Source organism: Triturus cristatus, chromosome 5_1 (assembly GCF_964204655.1).
Source record: "Triturus cristatus chromosome 5_1, aTriCri1.1, whole genome shotgun sequence".
Classification (NCBI taxonomy): Eukaryota; Metazoa; Chordata; class Amphibia; order Caudata; family Salamandridae; genus Triturus; species Triturus cristatus.
This window is the reverse complement of record NC_140587.1, coordinates 609,360,118-609,384,880: the sequence shown is the minus strand read 5'-3', so window position 1 is coordinate 609,384,880 and position 24,763 is coordinate 609,360,118. Positions and strand designations below refer to the sequence as shown.

General features: G+C 45.8%; 1 protein-coding gene across 1 annotated transcript in view; it reads right to left on the bottom strand.

The window, feature by feature from the left end:
* The window catches only part of TTPA (alpha tocopherol transfer protein), a 154,220-nt gene that overhangs the window by 6,084 nt on the left and 123,373 nt on the right, over positions 1–24,763 (bottom strand). The window contains exon 4 of the mRNA XM_085605540.1: positions 6,996–7,106. Coding sequence (XP_085461666.1) covers positions 6,996–7,106 — 111 coding nt within the window. The remainder of the gene's footprint in view (positions 1–6,995; positions 7,107–24,763) is intronic.

Sequence of the window (24,763 nt, the reverse complement as noted above, 5' to 3'; positions counted from 1 at the left end):
TGCATAGTTCCCCCCTATATATGTTCCATCCTTGCCACAGCCGTATCCATTTTTTCGGGCACCCCCTGCGTACATATACAGTTTTTTCAGCTACCATAGCTATATCCATGTCTTTACACCATTCTGCAATAGTGGGGGCGGGCGCTGCACCCCAGTGTCTTGCGATATTCTTCTTTGCCATCATCATTCCCAAGGTTGCCCAGGTTTGTCGTGTGATATTAAGGTCTGTAGGCTCCCATATATTTAAGAGGCAACGCTTAGGATCGGGTGGGACAGGGTGTCCGCTGAATCGTGTGATGTTCCCCATTACCAATCCCCAGTATTCCACTATCCCAGGGCATTCCCAGATAGTGTGGAAAAAAGTGTGGAAAAAAGTGCCAGGTGCCCCACACCCCCTCAAGCAAAGTGGAGTGTCCGCTCTCCGCATGCGGTGAAGTGTTAGCCGTGTATAGTACACTCTGTGCAGGATCTTAAGTTGTATCAGGCGAAGTCGGGATGGGATTGCCACTTCCCTGGGTGAGGCTAGTGCGTCCTGCCAGTCTGAGTCGTCAAGTTCTCCCAAGTCAGCGACCCACTTATCACGGAGTTTTTGCATGGGGTCAGGTGCGTTATTAATGATCTTCCGGTATGTCATGGAAATTGCCCTTTTGTCGATATGGTCTGTGAGTAACCTGTCTTCTAGCGGGGATGCCTAGGGAAGGCTGGTGGAGGGCGGGACTGCCGCCTCTAAAGCGTGCTTTATTTGGTAGTATCGGAAAAGCTCAGTTGGCGCCATCCCATATTTGGATTGAAGTTGCTCGAATGTAATCACCTTCCCCTGTGACCAGAGGTCTCAGACCCTGGATATGCCGATGGCATCCCATTTGTGGAATCCCTTGCTCTTACACAGTGTGCCCAGTCTGTTTGTGACCCAAAGTGGAGTGGCCCGTGTGATTTAATTCTGCCTGCCCAATTTTCTATGTACTGTGTGCCATATTTGGAGGGTGTGTTTCGTTGGACCCAGTAGGGCCTGCGGCTTACCGTAGATGGCACGATACAGACCTACGTCTCCAATTCCCACCCTATCTGGTCCGTAAGCCGGGTCCGTGTGAGGGATGTGGAGCCAATTATTTATTACGATTAGTTGGGAAGCCCAATAGTAGGTCTGGATATTAGGGAGTGCGATTCCACCGTCATACCACGTTAGACACAGCTTAACCATAGCTATGCGAGCAGGCTTGTTGTCCCAAAGGAGCTTTGTAACCTCTGGTTCTATAGCCCGGAAGTACGATTGGGGGGATCAGGAAAGGAGTATTTTGGAGGGCGTACAGAAAACGTGGCAGAGCCATCCTTTTGAAGAGCGCTGACCTACCTAGGAGTGTCACTGGTAGCGATTGCCAGTACTTAGTGTCTCGCTGCAACCTCTGCAGTGGGGCGTGGAGTTTGAGGGCTGTAAACATCTCGGGCTGTGCGTTATATGAATCCCTAGGTATTTGAAGTGGTCTGATACTATTTTAACGTTACAGCCGACTGGTAGTCGAGGTGGGGGGCCGTGTAAAACATAGAGCACTGACTTCGCCCAATTGATAGTGTATCCTGAGAATCTCCCATAGGACTCACAGATATCTAGGAGACAAGACAAGGATCTGCTCGGTTAGGCCAGGTATAGGAGGACATCGTCTGCGTACAGCGATATACGGTCCTCGTAGTCGGCAGTCCATCGTAGCCCACGTATAAGCGGGTCCTGTCGTACCCATCCCGCCAGGGGCTCCAGTATGAGGGCGAAAAACAGTGGCGATAGTGGGAAGCCCTGTCTTGTGCCTCGGTGCAACACAAATTCTCTGTTGATGCGGCCATTCGCCGCCACGTGCGCCAGGGGATTAGTGTAGAGGAGGTGTATCCATGAGCAGAACCTAGGGCCGAATCCTAGCTTTTTGAGGACCGCAAATAGGAAAGGCCACTCAACTGTGTCGAAGGCCATTTTTGCGTCTAATGAGAGTATAATGGCATCCTCTTGAATCGTGTGCCTGCGTCCCATAACACCATGTAAGCGCCGTAGGTTTAGAGCCGTACTTCTCCCTGGCATGAAGCCCGATTGGTCGGGGTGTATTAATTTGGGTAGGTACGGTGTGAGTCGGTTGGCCAACGTTTTGGCCAAAATTTTGGCTTCCGCATTTATCAGGGAGATAGGCCTGTAGGAGGTGCAAGGCCTGTAGGAGGTGCAGTCTATCTGGGGCTTCCCAGGCTTACAGATGGCCACTATAGTCGCTGATCTCGTGGCAGTTCGCCCGTCTCCAGGCTTGCTTCAAACATCGTTAAGAGGTGGAGTGTCAAGGTCGCCGCGTTACGCTTAAACCATTCCACGGGGATTCCGTTGGGGCCGAGGGCCTTCCCCGGCTGAAGTTTATGTATTGCTAAGGCCAGTTCGTCTGCCGTAAGCTTTGCCTCTAGAAGTTGAGACTCCTCCTCCGCGAGCCTAGGAAGCCGGATGTCACGGAGGAAGTCATCTAGTTCCTCCTGCGTGTGTGAACGTGCGGAGGCATAGACTTGTTCGTAATGTCGTGTTAAGAGATCTACTACCTCCTGCGGGCTCTGTGTAGTTTCTCCCGTGGGCAGGCTTAGTTCTGCAACCCATCTGTCTGCGGTCTCGCGCTGATCGAGCCAGGCTAGCAATTTGCCAGCTTTGTCGCCCATTTCGTATATTGTATGTTGTGTTGCCGATAGCTGTGACTTGGTGTCTTCCCATAGGTGGCCTTTATATTCTTGTTGTTTAACCAATAGCCTATGTGCGAGTTCGTCAGAGGACGCTGAGCCCAGTTCCCTCTCTAGATTAGCGATCTCTCCCTCCGGTGTCTCCATTTGTTTGGTTTTTTCTCTCTTATGTTGTGTTATGACGGAGATTGCCTGCCCCCGGAAAACGGTTTTGTATGCTTCCCATAAGGTAAGTGGTGAAGGGACTGAGGTTTCATTTTCGGCAAAATAATGCGTGGTAGCTTCTAGCAGACCCTTCGCTATTGTTGGATTTTTAAAATATCCAGGATAGATTGGATACGTCTTACGTGCATTTAGTGTACGCCAGGTGTAAGTAATGCTAAGTGGGGAATGGTCGGAGATACCTCTCACCAGGTGGGCGACCTCCAAGAAGTATGATATTTCACCCACCGGTGCCAATATGTGATCTATTCATGAGAAGCTGTTATGGGCGCCCGAGTGGTATGTGTACTGTCGCTCCTGTGGGTGACAGTGCCTCCAGACAGCCACGAGGCCCAGTGTCTCCATGAAGTCCGCAAGTGCCGAGTGCGCCCTATGCGGATGTCGCGGAGGTGCGCGGTCGATGGTGTCATCCAACGCAGCGTTTAGATCGCCACCGATAATTAAGTTGCCCTGGGGGAGCTGTAGTAGGAACGCACCCAGCGCCGGGAATTTTACAGAATGGAGTGCTGGGGGGAGATAAACTGAGACTACGTTAAGTAGACGGCCTTCCCACTGAAATCTCAGAGCTGCGAACCGGCCCTGGTCATCAGTATAAGCCTTTTTGATCACAATTGGTTACTGTTTTCTGATTAGAATCCCCAACCCGCGAGAGCCGGTCGTAAACTCAGAGTGGACCGCTAGTTTGAAACCCCATATGTCAAGTGCTTTACATGTAGTCCTTGTCCGATGGGTCTCTTGCAACAGTGTTATCGCTGGCGCCTTACGTTTTAGATATTGAAGGACTAATCCGCGCTTGAGCTTGTCGCAGAGGCCATTCACATTCCAGGAGATTATGGGCAGGACTTGCATGAGCCTTTGGTCTTGCTGGGGTGCGTCAGAAGTAGTGATCATGTGGTGTGGTGACGGTGTGGAAGGAACGGTCTAGAGGATTGTGGAATTCCGGTAAAGTTGTCAACAGAAACTGATAGTGTGCCTGAACACCTGACCAAATAAACCAATAAATCAACATAAAACGTCCGTTGCTAACCCTGGTTCCCTCCCCCCTCCCTGCTTCCCTGCAAGACGGTATAGAAACTGCCCGCCACCCCACCTTTGCAGAGGGCCTAAATCCTGTTACCCAACACATCTGTAGGTGGTAAAGAGCGTCCTCCAGAAGTCCCCGATTATGGGCCACAGCATAGGATTAGTGGTCCGCAATGCCTTGCACGAGGAGACCCAAGGCAGCCGGGGTGAGTAATTGTATTTCCTTTCCCCAGCCACGTGAGGCTCAACTTCAGACAGTGTCAACTGGGTTCAGTCTCTGCTGACCAAATGTTCACTTACTGTAAATTAGTCCGGTTCGCCGCCTCCTGAAGTTCACATTAGGTCCGTATTTGGCCGTTGCCCTCGACCTGCGACCCCCGCTTTCACTGTGAAGGCCAGACATCAGGGCGGGGACCGCTGCTCGATGGCCCGGCTGTGCAATGCCAAGGTCAGCTCCAGGTAGTCGTGAGGTTGCGACCCCGGTGGTGTGCTGCCATCATCATTCTTACCTCGCCCGGTCCCGCCACGGTCGGAGATTTGTCGCCAGCCCTCCAACCACTCCCGTGCCTCCTCAGGTGCGGTGAAGAACCATGCCTTCCCGTCTGCCTCCACTCTAAGCTTGGCCGGGAACATCATTGAATATTTGAGTTCTCGAATCCTAAGCTCCTGCTTTATGTCCAGGAAACTTCGTCGCAAGGAAATCTTCTTTTGACACTGTCAACAGTGTTTATACCCCATGCCCCTAGGAGGTGACATATGACCTAGTCACTTTAAAGTTCACAGAGGAATTTAATCAGTAGATACCAAATTCATTGGTAAGACCAAGAAAAACAAGAAGTGACACCAGCAAGCCAGACAGTACCAGTTATTTAGGCGCATCTTGTTCAGAAAAAAGCATATTGGAGTTAAGTGGCACCACCAGGCAGAACTGGACAGCTTTAAATGGGGACAAAAAGTTTTCAGGATTCAGTCTTGTATCTGGAGGATATTCATAAGGTCTGGAATATGTGAGAAGCAGAATCAGTCAGAATGGGATGTGTATAATTTATTGATATTAATGTTCTCTTAACTTTCCTTTCACTATAGTTTCCCTTCGGTTGATGATAAAAGCTGTGCAACCATTCATTTGGAACTTGAGGCCAATTTCAATTGACTCCAATACAAATAAGCGAAGGCATCAGTGAAGGAGAGATCTGCTGGAATGCCTTATAAAGATCAATGAACTGCAGTCACACTGTACTTTCAACCTTTTAATCCATTATTTGGTAACTCTATACGTCTTAGAAGTAGTTATAGCTCAATTGAAAACTGTGATAGAATCTATTGAGGTCTTGCTAAACAATAATAGTAAAGCTACAAAAAAATGCATGCAAACCAACTTATTCTTAGCATGAAACACTCAGATCATATCTCACCTGCAGCTATGACTCTATATTGGCTCAGACTAAACAATGGGTTTAATTAAAGAACTTATTCATAGTGAAGAATGCCAATACTGAAATCAGTCTAAGTTAATTAATAAATGAAATGGTGTCAAACTGCACTGTAAATGGTCAGCTCACCCACAGTCTTGTGTACAATTTGATTCCAGCTGAATGCTGAAAAAAAAATTCTTGGATTTGCCCACTACCACAAACAGCCTCTGCAACAAAATGCCAAATTATGAATTTTGACACACGCCAAATCATATCCTGTTTTCACCCTGAGGAAGAGCCTATTCAATTTTCACAAAAGTGCGTAAAAATGTCAACATACTTATGCCAGATACTGTTAGGAGGAAAACCAATGCTGATGTATCAAGTGCTGTCACACAGAAGTGTTTTATTCTACTGTTTTCTACATTTGCAATTTTTGTGTATATCAAAACACCTCGATACCAAAACAGTGCACAATTTACAATGTTTAACAATATACAAAAAAATTATCTTTTGATTTACTAGCCTCTGATATAAATGTACTTTGTGGTGCCTAGTCATCATTGCAAATAAATTGACTTTTGTACCAATTTCACATGACTGAGCTCCCTTTCAATATAGACCAGCTTTTGCCTCTATTGGCAATTATCAATTTTCCAAAAAGTACCAAGAGCTAGCTGTAAAACCATCAATAATTATTTAAATGAGTCCCTAAAATACCATGGTTTCAGATTATATTATTTCAAGGATCCCCTCTGGGATAAAACATTCCCTGGTATAATTAGGAATAGCCCAGAAGATCTTTTACATTTGAGAGTCCTCCTACCTCAGCATCCTAAAAAATGTGCTTTGAATTGCACTCCGGGTAGTGTTAGTGCTATATAACAAGCATTGGCAAAGTCAACAGATCTGGTATTGGCCACCGTACTTTTGGCTTATTTTTGTTTTGTCATGATTTTTGTAAAACATTATTGTTGGGGAAACTGCCCGGTGCTCAGCAATCTAAAAAAAGAAAATTGCCTAGACGCAAACATTTTCTTTTTTATCTCAAAAAGAAGATATTGTCACAGTAGTCCCTGGAACTTAGGGGAGTTAGTTTGAGTGTGGATGTGCTACTTGTGTAAGGGAAGAATGCTGCCACGCACAGTGAACTTAGGTAATGGGTGAAGTGGATTGCTCTACTGCCCCATGCTATATGTAGTAGTGCTTGACAGAAAAATGTGAAAGACAGACCAACAATACCAATGGCTAAACAGGGCTGGCAAAAAGCCCCTACAAGGAATTTTAGTAAAATATAAAGGTCTTAAATAGACCTAGACAGAATGATCAATAAAGAAAATGGTTTCTAAAGATGAATTCAATGAATGTTTTTTGTCATACTGTTTGAGTTTTAAATTTTTGATCAGTGACGAAATGCTATCGCATGACACCTGCGTCTATAGTAAACTTTGTTGTTAGTTTCCAGTTGAATAAAACATTTAAAACAGTTGGATAGTACTATCATTTGTTGATCATTAAGATGTGAAGTCATTGGGTTCTTTCAATTATTCAAGATACTTTAAACATCTATTTTGCATCAGGAGCAGAACATCAAGGTAACAAGTACAGATTGTATTGAAAAGTCATTTGCTGATATTTACTCACCCTTTCCTTCATTTTTTCAGGCAGAAAAGGCCTTATTAATGCAAAGACAGGATGGAAAAATAAAGGCTCATTTATCAAGTGGATGCCCCGAACTTTGATGGGAAATGAATCCTGTGAAGATAGAAGATTGGCCGAATGATGAAAATAAGCATGCAGTACAGTTCGTAGCTGTAGAGTGTTATATTTTCTTTCAAGTTTCACCTTACATAACAATGAGATCCAAATTTTGTACACATCTACCAGAATACATTCAGTTCTGCTGTCCGACTCACCTCATATAATACCCACTAGAAGACAGAATACATGAGAATACAATTTAACTTGTATCTATCCACTGCTGAAGAGGAGATATCCAGCACATTCATCCCGGAATGCAAAATCTTTTGAGCTCAAGTAGTCAAATCTACCCTGCTCCTCAAGCGGAACTGGGAGTTGACAGAATTTGCTGCATGTGGCTCACTTTAGCAAAGATACTAGCTACTATGCAAATAGACTATCACATTTTGCTTCAAGGTGCCTAAAACATACAGCATCTATTTTAAGAAATGATCACTACTCACAACTCAATTTTCCGCTCACCACTCTCCCCGAACCCCTCTTGCTTCACTCCTCTCGCCTCCCCCTTCCAGATCAATTATTCTCCTGACTTAAAGAGTGATGAATAAAATGCACAAATGATCAAGTCTCAAAAACGACACATAGCTATTAAAAGAGAACACTATCTCACAGGCAGGAAAGCAGGAATGTGTACCTATAAAAGAAAATGGAATAGGAAAGGCAGTGGAGAGACTGAGATAGCAAATGCCTGAACTTAATTAAAAACACTCCACAAAGTCCAACAAAACATTTTTATATACGTTTTAGAAGAAAATGAAAAGCTGCTGTTGGAAAGCTTAAGGGAGTTGGAAGAAAGGTAAAGGTTTTAAAAAAAGACAATAAAATGCAAAATTATGTATGCCGCCCCCCCCCCCCCCGTATCTGCATTGCATCCATGACTGGCGCTAGGAATAACAATGCTGGTAGGCAAGAAGGTCCGATGTACTACAGAAGATCAGTGTACCTTCTTTGCTGGAGTCATTATCCCTGACCGAATGACACAGATACCGGACCTCTGTGTCACAGGTTTATAAAGCAGATCATATAGATCCTCAAAGAACAAAAGAAAAACTGCCTGTGGACAGGCAGTTCTCGGTCATATATAAATCTCACGTGTTCACTCCCCCATGCACAATATGTGCTTGCCAAAACCACAAGTTCCCATCTGAGGCGGATGCAAGTCGATTCTGTACGGCTTCTAAATGTCCCACACATCATGTTCATAAAGGACCATGCCCTGTGACTTTGCACACATTGTAAAGTGGAATAGCTTTCTTTAGGTAAACAAGGGCAACCCTTAATCAACAAGAACCATGGTGTAAATTATTTTTAGAAAACAATTCTTCTTCTTAGTGATACAGTTAGTTTAAGGATAAAAAAAGCATACACAGCTGTATGCAAGTGTTCTGTTCATAACACACATTAACAAGCATTGGCATAGCCAATAGGTCTCGCCTTTTGGACCTTATAAGTGTTTAGCCATGCAGCACTTGATGTTGTTGCACCAAGGATATTGTGCTGGAAAACTAAACACTTATAAGGTCCCAAAGGCGAGACCTATTGGCTATGCCAATGCTTGTTTTCAGTGAATTTAGGACTTTGAAACCACGGCGGGGCATTTCAAAGCAAGGAAGTAGCAACAGCGTGCTATTTGGGGAGCAGAAGTGTATTAAATCGACACTGCCTTAGAGATGTTAATGCGTTCACCTTGGTTGCAGGAGATGGATGGTCTCTGCAGACTGCACTGCTGTCAAGAGACAACAAAAGGTGCAAGTGGGTGGGAGCTCGCGAAGAACAGAAAGGAAGGCAGAAAGAATGGCAACTTGTGGGGTGAAGCAGGGAAGTAGCCCCCTGATTTATGGACGCACTTCAACAATTGTTTTGGCTTGCATGAGCCAGCCAGCGGCTGGGTGTGAATGAGCACAGGACCTCTGGCTCGAAGGCACTGACATCTGCTGTAATGAACTCCCCGTACCCACCCACTTGGGCCTGGCTTCTTAAAATCTGGGGCTAGCAAGTGCCCACCAAGGGTCACCCGTGGCATGCGTTGCATGTCTTTTCGAACCCTGACTGTGGATATGCCCAGAAGGGGACAGTTGAGTGATCAATCAGCGTGCCCTTTAGGCACCAAGAGTTTTCATTATATACCCAGAATCTACGCCTTCAAACTGGCAGAGGGGTGGGGTTGGAGAGGGATATGGGCAGAGGGGCTTGTTTATCTACAACAAACAGTAGGTAAAGTGAAAAACACCTCAAGAAGAGAGGTATAATGGGGTTTGGTGTGTTAAATTGTGTTCTGTGTTTCTCCAGATGATCGCAAACAACAAAACATGAGCACTGGAAGAGCCTACGGGCCTCGGATTTAGGACCTGCTGTCTTTGCCAGTGACTTTTAGCCATGCTGTTCAGCAGTGACAACAAGTGTTTCTTCTCCATATTGTGCAGAATGGCTATAAGAAAAATAAACTATGACCCTGCTTCTAGTGGTGGAGTCTATTTTGTAGAGGAACGTATAGCATGCATCACCATGAAGCAACAAAATGAAGTGTGTGACACTTATTTTTTATCCATATGAGACAGATCAGTAAAACAAAAGTAGAATGTAAGTTTTATTTTTTTTAAGCAGAGTGAGTGGCAGAAAGTGGGAAAGCAAAACATGCGAGCACCTCCGGCAAGGTGGGGGGGATGTATAATAGGATGTGGGAGTCCTTTTTGAGGATGGGTAAGTGATTCAGTTCATGAATATATGAAAGAAATGGCAAGTTTTTGCACCCCGGCAATATGGGAAGGGTAAGTAAGCCATTCTCTGAAAATGTGATGCAAATGAGTACAGTAGCTAGCCCCTCAACATAACCAGAGGCCGCCCCCCTCCGCCTTTCTACGAGTCAATCTATCTGCACACACCTAACTGCCCCAAAACGCCCACCAATAGAAAACCAGCTCTGTGGACGTCAGACAATTGGTTGTTCTCAAAGCAGGCCGGAGACCCAGCCATACTCTCCTGAGTCTGGCTGCACAAACCCTGGCGTCCGGGGGCGGGAGTACATACAGTGCTTGCCTTCTATGGGGAAATCTCACGTACCATACCAATTCCTGGGGACTCTCATCTGGGAGGTTGGCATGGAAAAAAAAAACTTGGAGGCCCAATCAAAAGGCACCGGGGAGGTGTGCATATTATTGCATTCGTAAGTGCAGGGGCATGGTCCTATGTGGGTGAGAGGTAGGTTCAGAGACCATGTGCATTGCGCCTACAGGCAGAGCCCCATAAACTATTGTAACATTGTACAGCTATAAAGCCCACATCACATACCTGCATGCTTTATGGCGCAGTAAATAACACGTGATCTATACAACACACATTTTTACCACCTCTGAAGGATGAAAGGCTAACACGTCCATGGGCACGGTCTTAAGGTTTGGAAGGGATGCGAGATTATCTGAATTGGAGTGTGTATGTAGGTTTCTTGAACGGGTTGTTTGGGCTGCATCTCCCTGTTCTGTGCCCAAGGCCTGGCCGCCTCGCCAGTCCTGGCTGGGTGGGGGTCTCTCCCTGCTCGGCTGGCGGTAAATGTTGCTGCTGGTTTGTTGGCTTTCCTTGCTGGGTTAGGCTCCTTCTTGTGACGACCACGTCTCTCTCGCATTCCGAGCTTTCAGTTCTGCTGCGTTGGTTGAGATGTCAATATATTGGTGTCTCTTCTTGTGATCGAGGTGTTGGTGTTCGCTTTCAGGGTGTCTCTTTCTGACGAGGCAGGGACAATGTGACCGTCTTTGAGTCTGGTCTGTTGGTATTTCAATTTAGCGTGTCTGTGAGATGTTTAGGAGAATGCCGCACCCAGCGTCTAGTTCAGATGTCTCGTCTTGATGTTCTCAGTGGCGCGCTTTGGAGTGCCTCACCTTGAGAGCTGGATGTCTGTCCTTGATTTAAGGCTGCCCCTAATAAAGTTGTGGCTGAACTCTCCAGAAGCCTGAGTTGACCGGGAAGAAGGGGACTCTTAGAGAGCAATGGGATTCTCTATGGGATCAGAGGGAGTCCCTCGTGGAATCATGGGTCTCTCAGTGGTGCCCTAAGGCCCCGGATATCTCACATGGTTTGTCATTTTAGCCCCTTGTGAAGAGTCAGTACTGGAAAGAATCTATGTAGAGTCCACGTTCTGCTCTGCGACTCAGAGATCAGGATAAGGGGGTCTGTCAGGTTTTCTGGAGTCTGTTTTACAAAGCGTCTCTCAGATACCTCGGACGTTACTCATTTGCCCAGAAGGTCTCAGATGTCCAGACGCACCAGTGAGTCTCTCGGTTGTCCAGGGGGCACTCAGAAATCTAGAGTGCCGCCACATTCGTCTAGAAAGTCACCCAATGTCCCGAGGGGTCTGGACTGTCTCGCGCAGTTAAACTTCACGCTGGGGGAGTGTAAGCTGTGAGGGAGCGTGACGCAACCCCACGGCTGCAAAAGAGCAGGCAAATGCACTCGTGCTTGTGCTGGCATCCATCTTGCAGGAGCGAGCAGTGGCAGCGCGAGAGCCATATGCTGTCTATTACCACGTGCGCCGCTGCTCGCTTCCGCAAGGTGGATGCCAGCACAAGCACGTGTGTGGGGAAAAGGAGCAGACCGATGGCTAAGGCCCTCCTAGTGCAGCGCATGCGCGCTGCCTAGGTGAGACCTAAAAAGAGAGAGCAGTCAAAAATGCAAACATCAATTACTATGCTTTACGTTTCTCATGTGCATAGTGTCCCATGTGAAGAAGGCAGAACTATACAAAAGTACAATAATAATACATACATAAAACAAGAAAGCAACATATTCATAGGTGTCCCATAGAACAACAAACAACCATATGAATATCCATATGGAACAAGTATAATAGTAAATCCATTCCCTTTTGTCAGTTAAGGGTATCTGCAGTCGGTTTGCTTATGTTATGCAAGAGACGACAATATTTCAAACCAGTTATGGATATTGGATCTCATCAGGACCAACAAATAAAGGGACACCAAGGAAATAAATCAAAAGCAAAAATGATTACTTTGTGTGGGCAGAATGATAAGTGCCATATTAATTAATAAATGACACTCTACCTTCGTCGTCTCCTTTTGGACTCAGAACGGATATGGAACAACCCAGATACGCGAGAAAGTTATTTACTCGGGGAACCAGTATGTGTAGCCTAAAAGAAGGAAAAGCAGCAAGTGTATTAATTAGTATAATCACAAAAAAGGGGAATAAGGCCACCCTCAATTGAGAGAAAAGTCAGTGGGGATAAGTAAAACTTCCCCCAGACAACAAAGCACAGACATACGTGCTGTTGAAAGTATGCACCGCATTAGAGTTACATTGAACTGCTTCCATCTTTGATGAGATCAGGAAAATACAAGAATTAATCAGAATCAGGATTATGATCGCTGCCATAACCTCAATGAATACGAGTCAAGCATCTCTTCAAAGGATAAGTGCTGCAATATATTCAAATATAGCGGGAGACTAGGTCTGCTCCACACTAAGAACAAGCATTGGCATAGTCAATAGGTCTCGCCCTTGGGACCTTATAAGTGTTTAGCCATGCAAAAGTTGCATAACTAAATACTTATTAGGTCCCAAAAGCGAGACCTATTGGCTATGAAAAGCAGCCCAACGGCAGCGAAAGTGAAAGTGAAAGTGATCGTGATCACGATCAAACAGCGAAGCAGCCGTGCGGCCGCAAAAGTGAAAGTAATCGTGGTAAAGCGCGCGCGCCCGTGCACATGCACTGTAGCTCTAGGCTGGCGTGGTAGCACATTTTGGAGCCCTCTCAATAAGTCTCGCCAGACCAGCGCATGCGCTGGGTCAGGCGAGACCTAAAAAGGAAGAGCGGCCACAGGCGTCAGCCTTGCATCTCTCTCAGGGTCCGAGTGAAGACGCGGAAGTGCCCTTTCTCAAGACCTTGACGGAGCTCAAAGCGAGGTCTGGAACACATGCGTTTCAGGCCTATGGAGTGAGCAGAAGGTCAAAAAGTGGGAGGCGGTGAGGCAGTATTGGGAGGTTGCAACTGCTACCTATGACATAGAATTGATGAAAGGATTCACGCTTAAAAAAGAGGGGGGGGGGGCAGCATACAGCAATGTCATGCCACATTAAAAGAAGGTTTTTAACAAATGTAGGCAAAGACAAATGTGTAAATGAAACAAGGGTGTAACAAAAATGTAATGCAAATAAATACTAACAGGAAAAAGATGCAAGGTAAAGAAAATGTGTAATCAATCAAGGGACGAGACGGCAGAATAGGGGAGCGGCTGCTAGCTCTGACATGACAAAAGGGAATGGAAATTCAAAGAATAGTGCTCCAGAGCAGGTGTGCATGCAGCTATGTCAAGGAGCAGTGGGAGTAAAAGGGTGAGAGGATTGTAGTTAACATAGTTATGGGGCAGTGAGGTTATAAGCAGTGTATGTGAGCTGGCGATAAAATAGTTGACGGTGTTCACAGTAGTAAAAATGATTCATACCTATAGTAAGTAACCTTTTTGTTTCCTTTCTCGAGCACCTTGGATGTTGCTTGTATATCCGTTCGGAGTCCAGAAGGAGGCGACTATTGTAGAGTGTATACACACTGTAAAGAGAATAGGGGGACAAGGAGCGGGATAAGTAGAAGAGGGAGAAGGTCCTGTACCGGTGCTCCTGAAATCAATCCACATACAAATTAAGGTAACAGTTCCTAAAGAAATATATATGCCAGTATGGTCTACTAAGCAGGGAAGAAAAAAGGGGAGGGGAAATGACAAGTAGTCTCAGATGAGGTTCGAAAGTCGTAATGTGGTGGAGACTAGAGACTCCTGGATGGTACTAGAAGTGCCCTCACACACCCTTGCGGGTGCAAAGCATCATCATCGGGCTGTGCTCCTCGTGGGGGTGGCGCTGCAGTCCCTCACGGGCCCTAAAAGGGCTCTCTATCGGAGATCTTTTGGTGGAGTCGCCGTAGTTGTGCGTGTGGGTGTGTGGGGAGGGGGGGTGTGTAGTGGTGAAAACTAAAAAGACCTAATGGTGCCCTAACTATTTATTGGTGGGTCCAGGAGGTCTATTAAAAATTAACGGGGATTGATGTTATATAAACATACAGAGTGGGGAAGAACGGTAAATACGTCCCACTACTCTCGACCCGTAAGAGTGAGGGTTTAAAGTGAGAGAGAGGGGGTACAAGTGGTGGTCAACATGTTTCGCGCTGTTGCCGGTCCCTAATGGATCCTAGCGCTTCGTCAGGACCGAGGTGGTGATTACAAAGTAAGGGATGGGATTCAGAAAAAAGAGGGGGAGTCTGCTGTAATCCCAGAGACACACAAAAAAGGATAGTTGGAGGATCACGGGTTATTCGTGTCCTAGACGTCGAACCTGTGGGGGAGAGGGAGAGAATAAAACATAAAGAGTAATGTTGGGCTTCCTACGGTAGAGGGCTCAAGAAGCATGCACCAATAAGGAAAATATTCCTGCCAAAATCGTGCTAGGAATAGGTGCTCGTGCCCTGTGTAACGTCAGTGGAAGTGCCCAACACTGGGGATATTAATGAAAAACAAGACAAACGCAAACTGCAATAGATGTTACTCAGAATGCCAGTCAAAATGTCCCTACAGAGAGAACCAGCCTAAATGTGATGGTGACATATGCCAGACTCAGTTAGAACGGTGTGCGAGGTGCCTAGGTTGTGCACACACCAGTGGATGATTGACTTACTCATACAAGTGAGGCGGAATGTACTGGGGATGTATCCCTGGCAATGATTCAATAACGTAGCCCAGGTGTAGTAGGGTGAGCACTTATGAATAAGGCATGTGCGTGCTGTAATATCATACCAAGAATTGCTGGTGCTGGGCATGTCACAATGCAAGAAACAGGTGTGAGAGGCACGTGAAAACGACGTTGAGAGATGACACATGCTTTCACACAAGGTTTGAAAAACAATCCTACCCGTAAGAAGTCAGGGTCCAAGCTGTACCGGATCTTGACAAGCTGGGGCGGGGGCTACAGCTGTGAATTTAAGCAGCATAAGTCATGTTCGGGGGTTGTGGCTCGCACACGGGTTAGCCAAGGATAGCCACGTCGTCTGAGACAAGGGACCCAAACACTATAACGACCATCGCTACATAGCATACAAAGTACTTACATCTGCCCCGGGAGATCGCGTTGATAACCTAAGGTGCCTCCAGAGTCGCCGGTAAAGCTGTACGGCGATCTCGTGTTTTATGTGCTCAAAGCTAATAGGTCAAAAGGGGTAGAGTAGGTATTGAGAAAGGACTCAATAACGTCTCAGAGAAGGTAGCGGCCATCTTAGAACGGTAAAATGTACGAACATTTTCCTATTCCTGTCTGATAAAGGCTGTAATCGTGAGTGTTGGGGTTAGTGTGGGTAAAGATATCCCATGTAGCCATAAGCTGTGGCTGTGGATTGGGTATGAGTAGTGTTCTAATATTGGGACTCATCTATGTCTCACATGCTTCTTGAGCCCTCTACCGTAGGAAGCCCAACATTACTCTTTATGTTTTATTCTCTCCCTCTCCCCCACAGGTTCGACGTCTAGGACACGAATAACCCGTGATCCTCCAACTATCCTTTTTTGTGTGTCTCTGGGATTACAGCAGACTCCCCCTCTTTTTTCTGAATCCCATCCCTTACTTTGTAATCACCACCTCGGTCCTGACGAAGCGCTAGGATCCATTAGGGACCGGCAACAGCGCGAAACATGTTGACCACCACTTGTACCCCCTCTCTCTCACTTTAAACCCTCACTCTTACGGGTCGAGAGTAGTGGGACGTATTTACCGTTCTTCCCCACTCTGTATGTTTATATAACATCAATCCCCGTTAATTTTTAATAGACCTCCTGGACCCACCAATAAATAGTTAGGGCACCATTAGGTCTTTTTAGTTTTCACCACTACACACCCCCCCTCCCCACACACCCACACGCACAACTACGGCGACTCCACCAAAAGATCTCCGATAGAGAGCCCTTTTAGGGCCCGTGAGGGACTGCAGCGCCACCCCCACGAGGAGCACAGCCCGATGATGATGCTTTGCACCCGCAAGGGTGTGTGAGGGCACTTCTAGTACCATCCAGGAGTCTCTAGTCTCCACCACATTACGACTTTCGAACCTCATCTGAGACTACTTGTCATTTCCCCTCCCCTTTTTTCTTCCCTGCTTAGTAGACCATACTGGCATATATATTTCTTTAGGAACTGTTACCTTAATTTGTATGTGGACTATTGTAGAGTGTCATTTATTATTTAGTATGGCACATATACTACTGCCTACACAGAGTAGTCATTTTTGTCTTCCATTTATTTCCTAGGTGTCCCTTCATTTGTTGGTCCTGATGAGAGCCAACATCCATAACTGGGTAGAAACATAGTCAACACCTATATAACACAAACAAACTAACTAAAGATACCCTTAGTGACAAATGGGCATGGATTTACTATAATTCCTATTCCATACGGATATTCATATGCTTGTTTGTTGTTTTATGGAACACATATGTTTTTGTTGCTTTCTTGTTCCATGTATGTATTGTGTATTATTATTGCAGTTTTGTTTGGTTCCACTTTTTTCACACTATGAACATGAGAACTATAAAGAAGAAGAATTGCTGTATATCTATTTGACTATTTTTAATTTATGTTGCACAGTACACTTACATAAAGCCATTGTTGCTTTTTATTATCCTTCAACTAAATGTGTCACTAATAAGAACGGATATTTTCCCTAAAAAATGTAAAGCAGAGTAGCAGTAAATTCCGCTCTTCAATGGCACAAGAAAAGCACCTCTACCTAGGACGTGTTCCATGACACTATGTGGTCTGTGTGGTTTGAGTTACAGATACAGCTAGCTGCCCGTTACTTGAAAACATTTAGCAAAACATTATTTGTTTCTCATTAACAAAATAGGAGACTCTAAGGATTTACCTCTACTAATGCAATAAGATGTGCATCATTACAATCAAGGCAGCTCAAGGTGGTAAGAAGTAAAAAGCCATTTACTCTGCTTGCTGTAGGCAGGCATAGCTCCAGAAGATTACAGAAGACTGTCTTGGTGCCACTTTACAAAAGAGATAGCAGCAAGGTAACTGGCAACGAATAGGCCTGCAAGTCAGACTTGGTAATAGAGAACAAATATTAATTGGGATAAGTGTTAGGATAGACATGAGAGTGGTTTCAGGAAGGGAAAATCATTAAGACAATCTTCGGATTCAACAAATCGGGTGAACCAGTTTCAGTAGTGGTAGTTGAGGGATCATGTAAGAAGACTTATTAGGCTAGTATCAGACACTGGATATACCAAGTCTAGTACATGCACTGAGTGGCCATCAACCTTAAGTGGCTGGTGCAAAGTCAGCACAATAAGTCAAAATGCCATAGGAAAGACGGTGCTCCACAGCTGCAGCAAGATCCGTGAAATTCACTACAATAAAACCGTACTATGCAATATTGAAAATTTTAAAATACATACTATTATAGATAGAAGGTGTATGATCATTATGGGATGCAGTTTTCCCAAATTTTGTATACAATACAGATGGAAAACAATTTGTATCCCATCTCATAATTTTTTTTAAAGAAAAAAAAGCAGATATTCGTTTTTCTTTTAACACACTCTCCTCAAACTCAATCACAAACACAAGGCAAAAAAGGCAAAGATACTGATAACTTAGATTCTCAATTTGGGTCCTTGTTAGGAGGGCCCCACAATCCCAGGTGGTAACTGCACACCCGAGAACATAAGATGTCTTACTTACCAGATGCACAATTACTAGATCTTAGAATAGGGACAATGTTCTGATAGCACAGTTTTTCCTTACAGTTTACCCTAAAATTTACTTGGCAAATAATAAATTCAATACCCCTACGTCCCTCGTCCTAGACCCAGTCATGAAACTTGAGGTATATTCCACAGACAGGATACAAAACAGGAAACGCTTGATGGCCCCACCCACCCTCCTGCCAGGGGCTATAGTACCATAGCCAGCACAAAGCAATTCCTGTTTTGTTTTCTGTCAGATGACATAATGAGGGACGCTGAAGTAACTGCCAGGCTATTAAACCCATCATGTTTTCTTCTGGCTTCTCCTTCTGCTGGGCTCTGGGAGTGCCTGGAGACCGTCGTGGGAGTGGCTGGAGTCGGGATGGGGTTGGAGGCTTCCTGGACTTGGAGTTGCTATCGGTGTCTGGCTTGCTGGGTTTGGTCGGGCCCTGGTTGCCTTCTATTTGTGTTTTCATGCTGAATACTGTGGAGCGTGATATACAGAAAGCTTGTTGCAACCTTCTTGGCGCTATGCCTGCGGCCAGAGGTAGGCATCCACTGAACTCCTCCCGCAGTTGATCTTTTGAGGCTGAAGGGAGGGGGGGAGGGTGGAGCAAAGGGGAACTGATGTGTTCCTGTTTGATTCTCGGGGCCCGTCCGGCTTCGACTTGGCTTGTTGCGCTTGGCCCCGAGAACTTCTAGTGCAGTCTCCTGGTGGGTGAGTAGGCTGCTCTAACGGTGTCTGTCTGGGCCTGCCTCTGTGGGCGGAGCAGCTGCAGCCCCTCCTGTATGGTGTGGCCTATGGCAGCCTGCTATGTCAACTCTTCCTTGCAGGCTTGAGCTGCAGCGTGACGTTCGATGACCACGCCTCTGCATTCGACTGAGTTTTGTATTTCCCTGTCAGTGCAAGCGCTGGGGCTGGTGGAATGCGGAGTTTTCTGCTTTCTGGGGAGAAGATTATTTAAGTGCTTTACTTTTGTAGTTGTGCTGTCATTTGCTCATGGTTCAGTATGGGGAAGCATAGTCATAAGAGCAGACAATGCTCTCCTCTTACTTCACACTCTTCCTCAGGGGACAGTGTGGATTCGGCCCCTCCTTTGAAGAAGTGTAATGGGGTGGTGACGACAGGCTGAAGAAGCTGATTTTAGAGACATTATCTGCTATGAAGACCACTAAAAGGGTGGCTGGTGTTCGCTCTGGAGGGGGGGCATGACCTCTACTCCAATATTTCCAGCTCCGAGTCTTCTGATGGTTCTTCCTTGGGTTCTGTGGACCTTAAGGTAAAATATTGATCTAAAAGGTATGTTGCCGGACATTTTTTCCCTGATGAGGAGGTCGCCAGCATGTCTAGGGACATAGTTTTGCCCCAGTTTCAGAAGCAGTCTACTAAGGCCTTGTCCATTCATCTTTTCATGATGGACGTTCTTTTGAAGGAGTGGAAGAATTCCGACCGCATTATGATGCCTCGCTTCATGTCTAAGCTGTACTCTTGAGGGACATAGAGGGTACTATACCGCAGTTAGTTCATGTTGACTCTATTGTGGCCGATCTTGTGGGGCGTCCATCCATGGCTGAAGATAATGTTCTAAAGGACAGTGAGGATAAAAAGTTTGACTCTTCTTTGAAGTAAGCTTATGCGGGTCCCATCTTGTCACCTGTTCTGGGGTGTATGATGCATATGTGGCAGTTTTTATTATCCGACTTCAAATCCTTGTTCTTCACTATTCAGAATGCAGGACATTGCCCTGAATTGTTGGAATCCATGGAAGGTCATGCTGAATTCCTCGAACATTGCGTTTGACTCTGTTCGTGCTTCTGCACCGTCCTGTGGTGGGTCCACTGATGCCAGAAAATGTACTGCTGAAGGGTTGGAACACGGATGCTGCTCAATGGTCCATGGCTTTGCGATTGCCTTTTACTGGTCCTTGTCTTTTTTGGTAAAGACCTTAAGTAGAAGTTGCGCAAGGTTTGCAAGGAACAGAAGTAATCCTTTTCTTTTCGCCATCAGCAGCGGCATAAGGAGGAGTTCTTTACCTCAGCTAAATCTTTTCAGCAGCCATCTCATCAGCAGAGAAATTCCTTCAGCAACCCGAAGAGCCAGGGGTAGGGTTTCCAGGGAAGGTTTCTGAGGAAACCCCTTCCCGATGCAGGTCCTGGGATTTGGAGTTCCTGGCTATACCGCATTCCAGGGCGGTCCTACTGGAGTTCTGCCAGAGGTTGGTAGGAGACTGTGCCATTTCCTGGGGGTGTGGCATCTCACAATGACTGACCAGTGGGTACTGGATATACTGGACCAGGGTTACCAAATCGAGTTTCTGTCCCCCTTCCTCAGCCAGGAGGGGGACAGAAACTCTGATTCTGAAGGTGGTGTCGCGACGGCGTGTCCTGTTGGAGGGGGTTCAGCTATTGTTTCGGAAGAAGCCAATAGTTTCTGTTCCTCAGTCGGAGTGGGGGTCGGGGAAATTATTTGGTCATCTCTCTGGTGCTGAAGGCCAAGGAGGGCTTCCAGATCATGATCAACCTATAGCTCCTGAACAAGTTTGTCCAGAGTATACCCTTCAAAATGGAGACCCTGCAGCGTGTGAGCCCGTTGATTCAGACCAGCTGTGTGATGCCTACCTTGGATCTTCAGGATGCGTATTTGCATGTGCTTGTGGCTTTAGGGTTCCAGAGGTTTCTGAGGTTTTGCCTGGGGGGTCGTCATTGGCAGTTTTGTGTCCTCCCTTTTGGCCTGCGTTCCTTGCCCAGAGTCTTTACCAAGGTGGAGGCTCCCCTTGTTGCTCACCTTCACCTCCTGGGGGTGTCTGCGTTTCGCTACCTGAACGACTGGCTTCTACAGGTCCCCTCTGCCCTGATGGTGTCTCAGCACTTGGATTTGACAATTCGTATGCTAGAGGGCCATGGCTTTCTTCTGAATTTTCTGAAATGTCATCTTCATCCTGGCACCAGGCAGTCTTTTATGGAGGCAGACTTTGACTCTGTTCTGGGCAAGGTGTTCCTGCCCCCCTCCAGGATCCTTGGTCTACAGTCGCTAATGGGGACTCGGTTGTCTCAGACTTCAGCTTCCCTGCTTCGTTGGATGGAGGTGCAGGGGCACATGGCGGCCTGGGTGTTCACTGTTCTTTGGGCCAGGTTGCATCTTCGCCCCTTGCTGTGGAATCTTCATCGCTTTGTTTATTTCCCCATTCAGGATTTCTCCTTGGAAGTTCTTCTGTGTCTGGATAAGCAGCCTGCAGTGGTGGATGGACTCTTCCAATCTCCCCCACAGCATGCAGGTGCATCCATCTTGATGGAGCACGTTTTTGAAAATAAATCTGCTCAATGTAATTAACCCAATGCAAGCTTTTATAATGTGTGTGGAATTACTAACATATAATATTAGAGTGTACAATATGTGAAATGTGCATAAGGCACAACATATACGATTTTCTTGGTTAATACAATGATGCTGCTAATTGGATGTTATTCTGTCTTCCTAATTGGAGAAAATGAACGACAAAAAAACCCGCTTTATTCTTCGTAAAAGTAATGTAGGTTTGTTTAGAAACTATTCTCTGTTTTGCTAAAATAATGTAGGCCTTAGAAGTATTAGGGGATTTGCTTTTCCATGCTCCTGTCCTTCAAATGTTACAAATGCTTTCTTAGAGTACAGATATTTTGCCTGTTTCTGAATAAACTTTTAGAGTTCTTTCCTGTCTAGGCAAGGGATGTAGATGATACGAATGTAACTGTTACAATATCTAAATGAATTTGTAGCTAGGTTCTTTCCTCTTCCTCCCTTGGAAGTTGAACAATATTTAGACAAAGAGTGTTTAGAAAATAGTAGTAAAGTCGCTGTCAGAATACTGTCACACCATCGTAATTAACCAACAGAAAGGCTTGGTGAAGAAAGAGAATGCAACATTTTAACGGAAGAAAGGACGTAGCGTACTATAAAGATTCCTGTGGGAAAGAGTTCCTCGGCTTGTTCACAAGATTGGTGACCTGTCCCTACATTCGTGGTATGCCGAATGCTGTGCTGATTCCTGATTCTCTGGCTAGGGTTACCTGCTAATCCTGAGAGACTTTCCTAAAGACTTGCACATCATCGGCTGGGGATGCTGCTCTTGCTATTGCCCAATAGCCGGGGGGTTAGCTTTTCAGACTAATTGCACACTGTGCATTAGTATTTCCGTTAAGTAAGTGAACTGTGTTTAGCTGATGTTTTCTTTCTCTATATCTGATGTTATATTATCGTAAATGAGCTGTAAATGTTTATTGTGAACCTAATCTGTATTATTGAAAACCAAAGTAATGAAATTCTGATTTGTATTTGCATTTGACTATTCATATTATAACAAGAACACCTAAATAGAAGAGAATAGTGTTTGTCTTTATTCCTGAATTTCAAAGTTATTCTGGACATGTTTATTATGACTATTGTTTAGCGTATTTCTTCATTGCAGTTCCTCATGGAGAAATAGTATTCTGGCTTTCATTATTTAGTCCCTTTTTGCTCTACCAAAGATTCACCAGAGGACCTTTGATATTGCTGTGTGATAATGACGTATGTGCCAGTCATTAGAGTTATGTTTCCAATAGTTATTTAGTGGTTGGTATGGATAAGTGAGATGACAAAACCCTTAAAGCTTCCGCTGCATCAATCTCCACCAGTGGTTCGAACGACAGATGCCAGTTCTTTGTGTTGGGGTGTGACTCTGAACCAGTGGACCTTGCAGGCTCATTGGCAGGGGTCTGAGTCCTGTTGGTCTTTTTTTCTGGAAGGAACAGTCTGCTGTGGAAAGGGCCCTTCGGTACTTTCCAGGTCCTCAGTTGGGTTGCAATGTTCTGGTGAGGTCCAACAACACTGTGCCTGCGGCTTATGTGAATCATCAGGGCAGTACTCACAGTTAGTTTTTGAATCTTGTGGCCTATGCTTTTGCAGGCTAGGTGGAGCTTTATCTCCAGGTCATTTCGGCTCGGACAATGTGGAGGACTCCCAAGATGGACTTGTTTGCTTCCAGGACCAATGCTCTTCTGCCCATCTTTTGTTCCTGGATTCTGGGGTGGGGGGTATGGGGTGTGGAGGCCTTGTCCCTTACGAGGCCTCCTGGGTTGCTGTATGCCTTCCCTACCTTTCCCCTCATTCCTGCATTCCTATTGAAAGTCCAGAGGGTGGGGGATGAGGCCGTGGCTGTGTTGGCTCACTGGTCCCGGAGGACTTGGTTCCCGCTGTTGTTGAGTATGATGGTGGGTCCTTCATGGATCTTGCCACAGTGCCCGTCTCCTCTGAAGTCTTCCACTCCTCACCTACTAGTCCCTCTCACCTTAGCAGTCTGGAGGTTGAATGGCAGTCGCTAGATGGCCGGGGTTTGCCTCACCACATTATTTCTGTGATTCAGGTCTCAAGTAGGAGGTCCACTTTGTCTTCTTATTCTAAGCATTGGTCTTCTTTCAACACCTGGTGTTCTGGTCGTGGTATGTCCTCTCCTTCTATCTCTGTGATTTTGCAGCTCTTTTTGGATGGATTCCATAACGGTTTTGCCATGTCTACCATGAAGGGCCAGTGGACAGCTGCCCGGGCTTTCTGGGATCTGGATTCTTTGTCCTCTTCAGATGGGCTGTTGGTGTCTTGCTTGTTCTGGAGCTTTTCTCACTCTTCACCTGCTGTACGTTCTTCGGTGCCTGCCCGGGATCTTTCTCTGGTCCTGCGTGCTCTGTAGTGCTCTCCTCTTGAGCCTTTGTTGTCTAATGCGGTCAAGTTCTTGTCTTTTAAGGTCGCTTTCCTGGTGGCCATCTCAGCTCAAAGGTTGGGGGAACTTTCTGCTTTGCGCTGTTCTCCCACTTTTTTGAGGTTTGTGGAGGATGCTGTGATTTTGCGTTTAGATCCTGGTTTTCCTCCTAAAATACGTTCTAAGTTTCATACGTCTCAGGAGTTGGTGTTGCCTTTCATCTACCCTTCCCTTCTTCTCCTGAAGATCACTTGTTGCACACTTTTGATGTGAAGAGTGCTTTGAACATATATGTGGACAGGTCGGCGGCATTTCGCACGTTTGACGGTCTGTTTGTCACTTTTGGGCTGGCAAGCCGTGGTTAGGCTGCCTCTCGTCTTACCCTGGGTCATTGGATCAAGTCCGCTTTTTCCTTGGCTTTTCAGGGCTCTGGTTTGCTGTGTCCTTCGGGTGTGCAGGCCCGGTCCACGAGGGGTGTCTCGCCTGCCTTTCATGGGGTGTCTTTGGATGAGATCTGTCGTGCAGGGACTTGGGCTTCCGAGTCTACCTTTATCAAGCATTACAGGTTGAATTGCACTCTGAATGATGTTTGAATTTTGGGTATGGTGTTTTGCGTGCTTTGGAGCCTGATGCTCCTGGTTGATTCTCTCATGCCATTAAAAGTTTCACTGTGGTGAGCTTCTCTCCAGTGTGCTATCTTGTTTGTTTTCTGCAAGTGTTTCAAAGGCCTTCACTTTGTGGTGGTTCCTTTAGTATGCCTCATGTGTCATGACTGGGTCGAGGACAAGGGACGTAGAGGTAATGTCCTGGTTACTTACAGGTAATCCTCATTACCCTTAATCCTACTCATCCTCAACCAAGTCATAAATCCTACCCACCTTACCTGGGTCAAGCTTTTGTTGTGCTTGGTATGTCAGGAAGAGCTTTGTGCTGGCTATGGTATTATAGCCCCTGGTAAGTGGGTGGATGTAGCCATAAAACATTTCATGTTTTGTTTCCTGTCTGTGGAATATACCTCATGTGTCATGACTGGGTCGAGGACAAGTAGAACTAAGAGTAATGAGGATTACCGGTAAGTAATTAGGACATTACAGTGTGAATTCATCAGTTAAATAAATGTGGAAATATAGCAGTTGCACCTTGGTTTTTTCCACTGGCACAAATATCGCTACCTACACAAATATTTAAAAATAATGCAAAA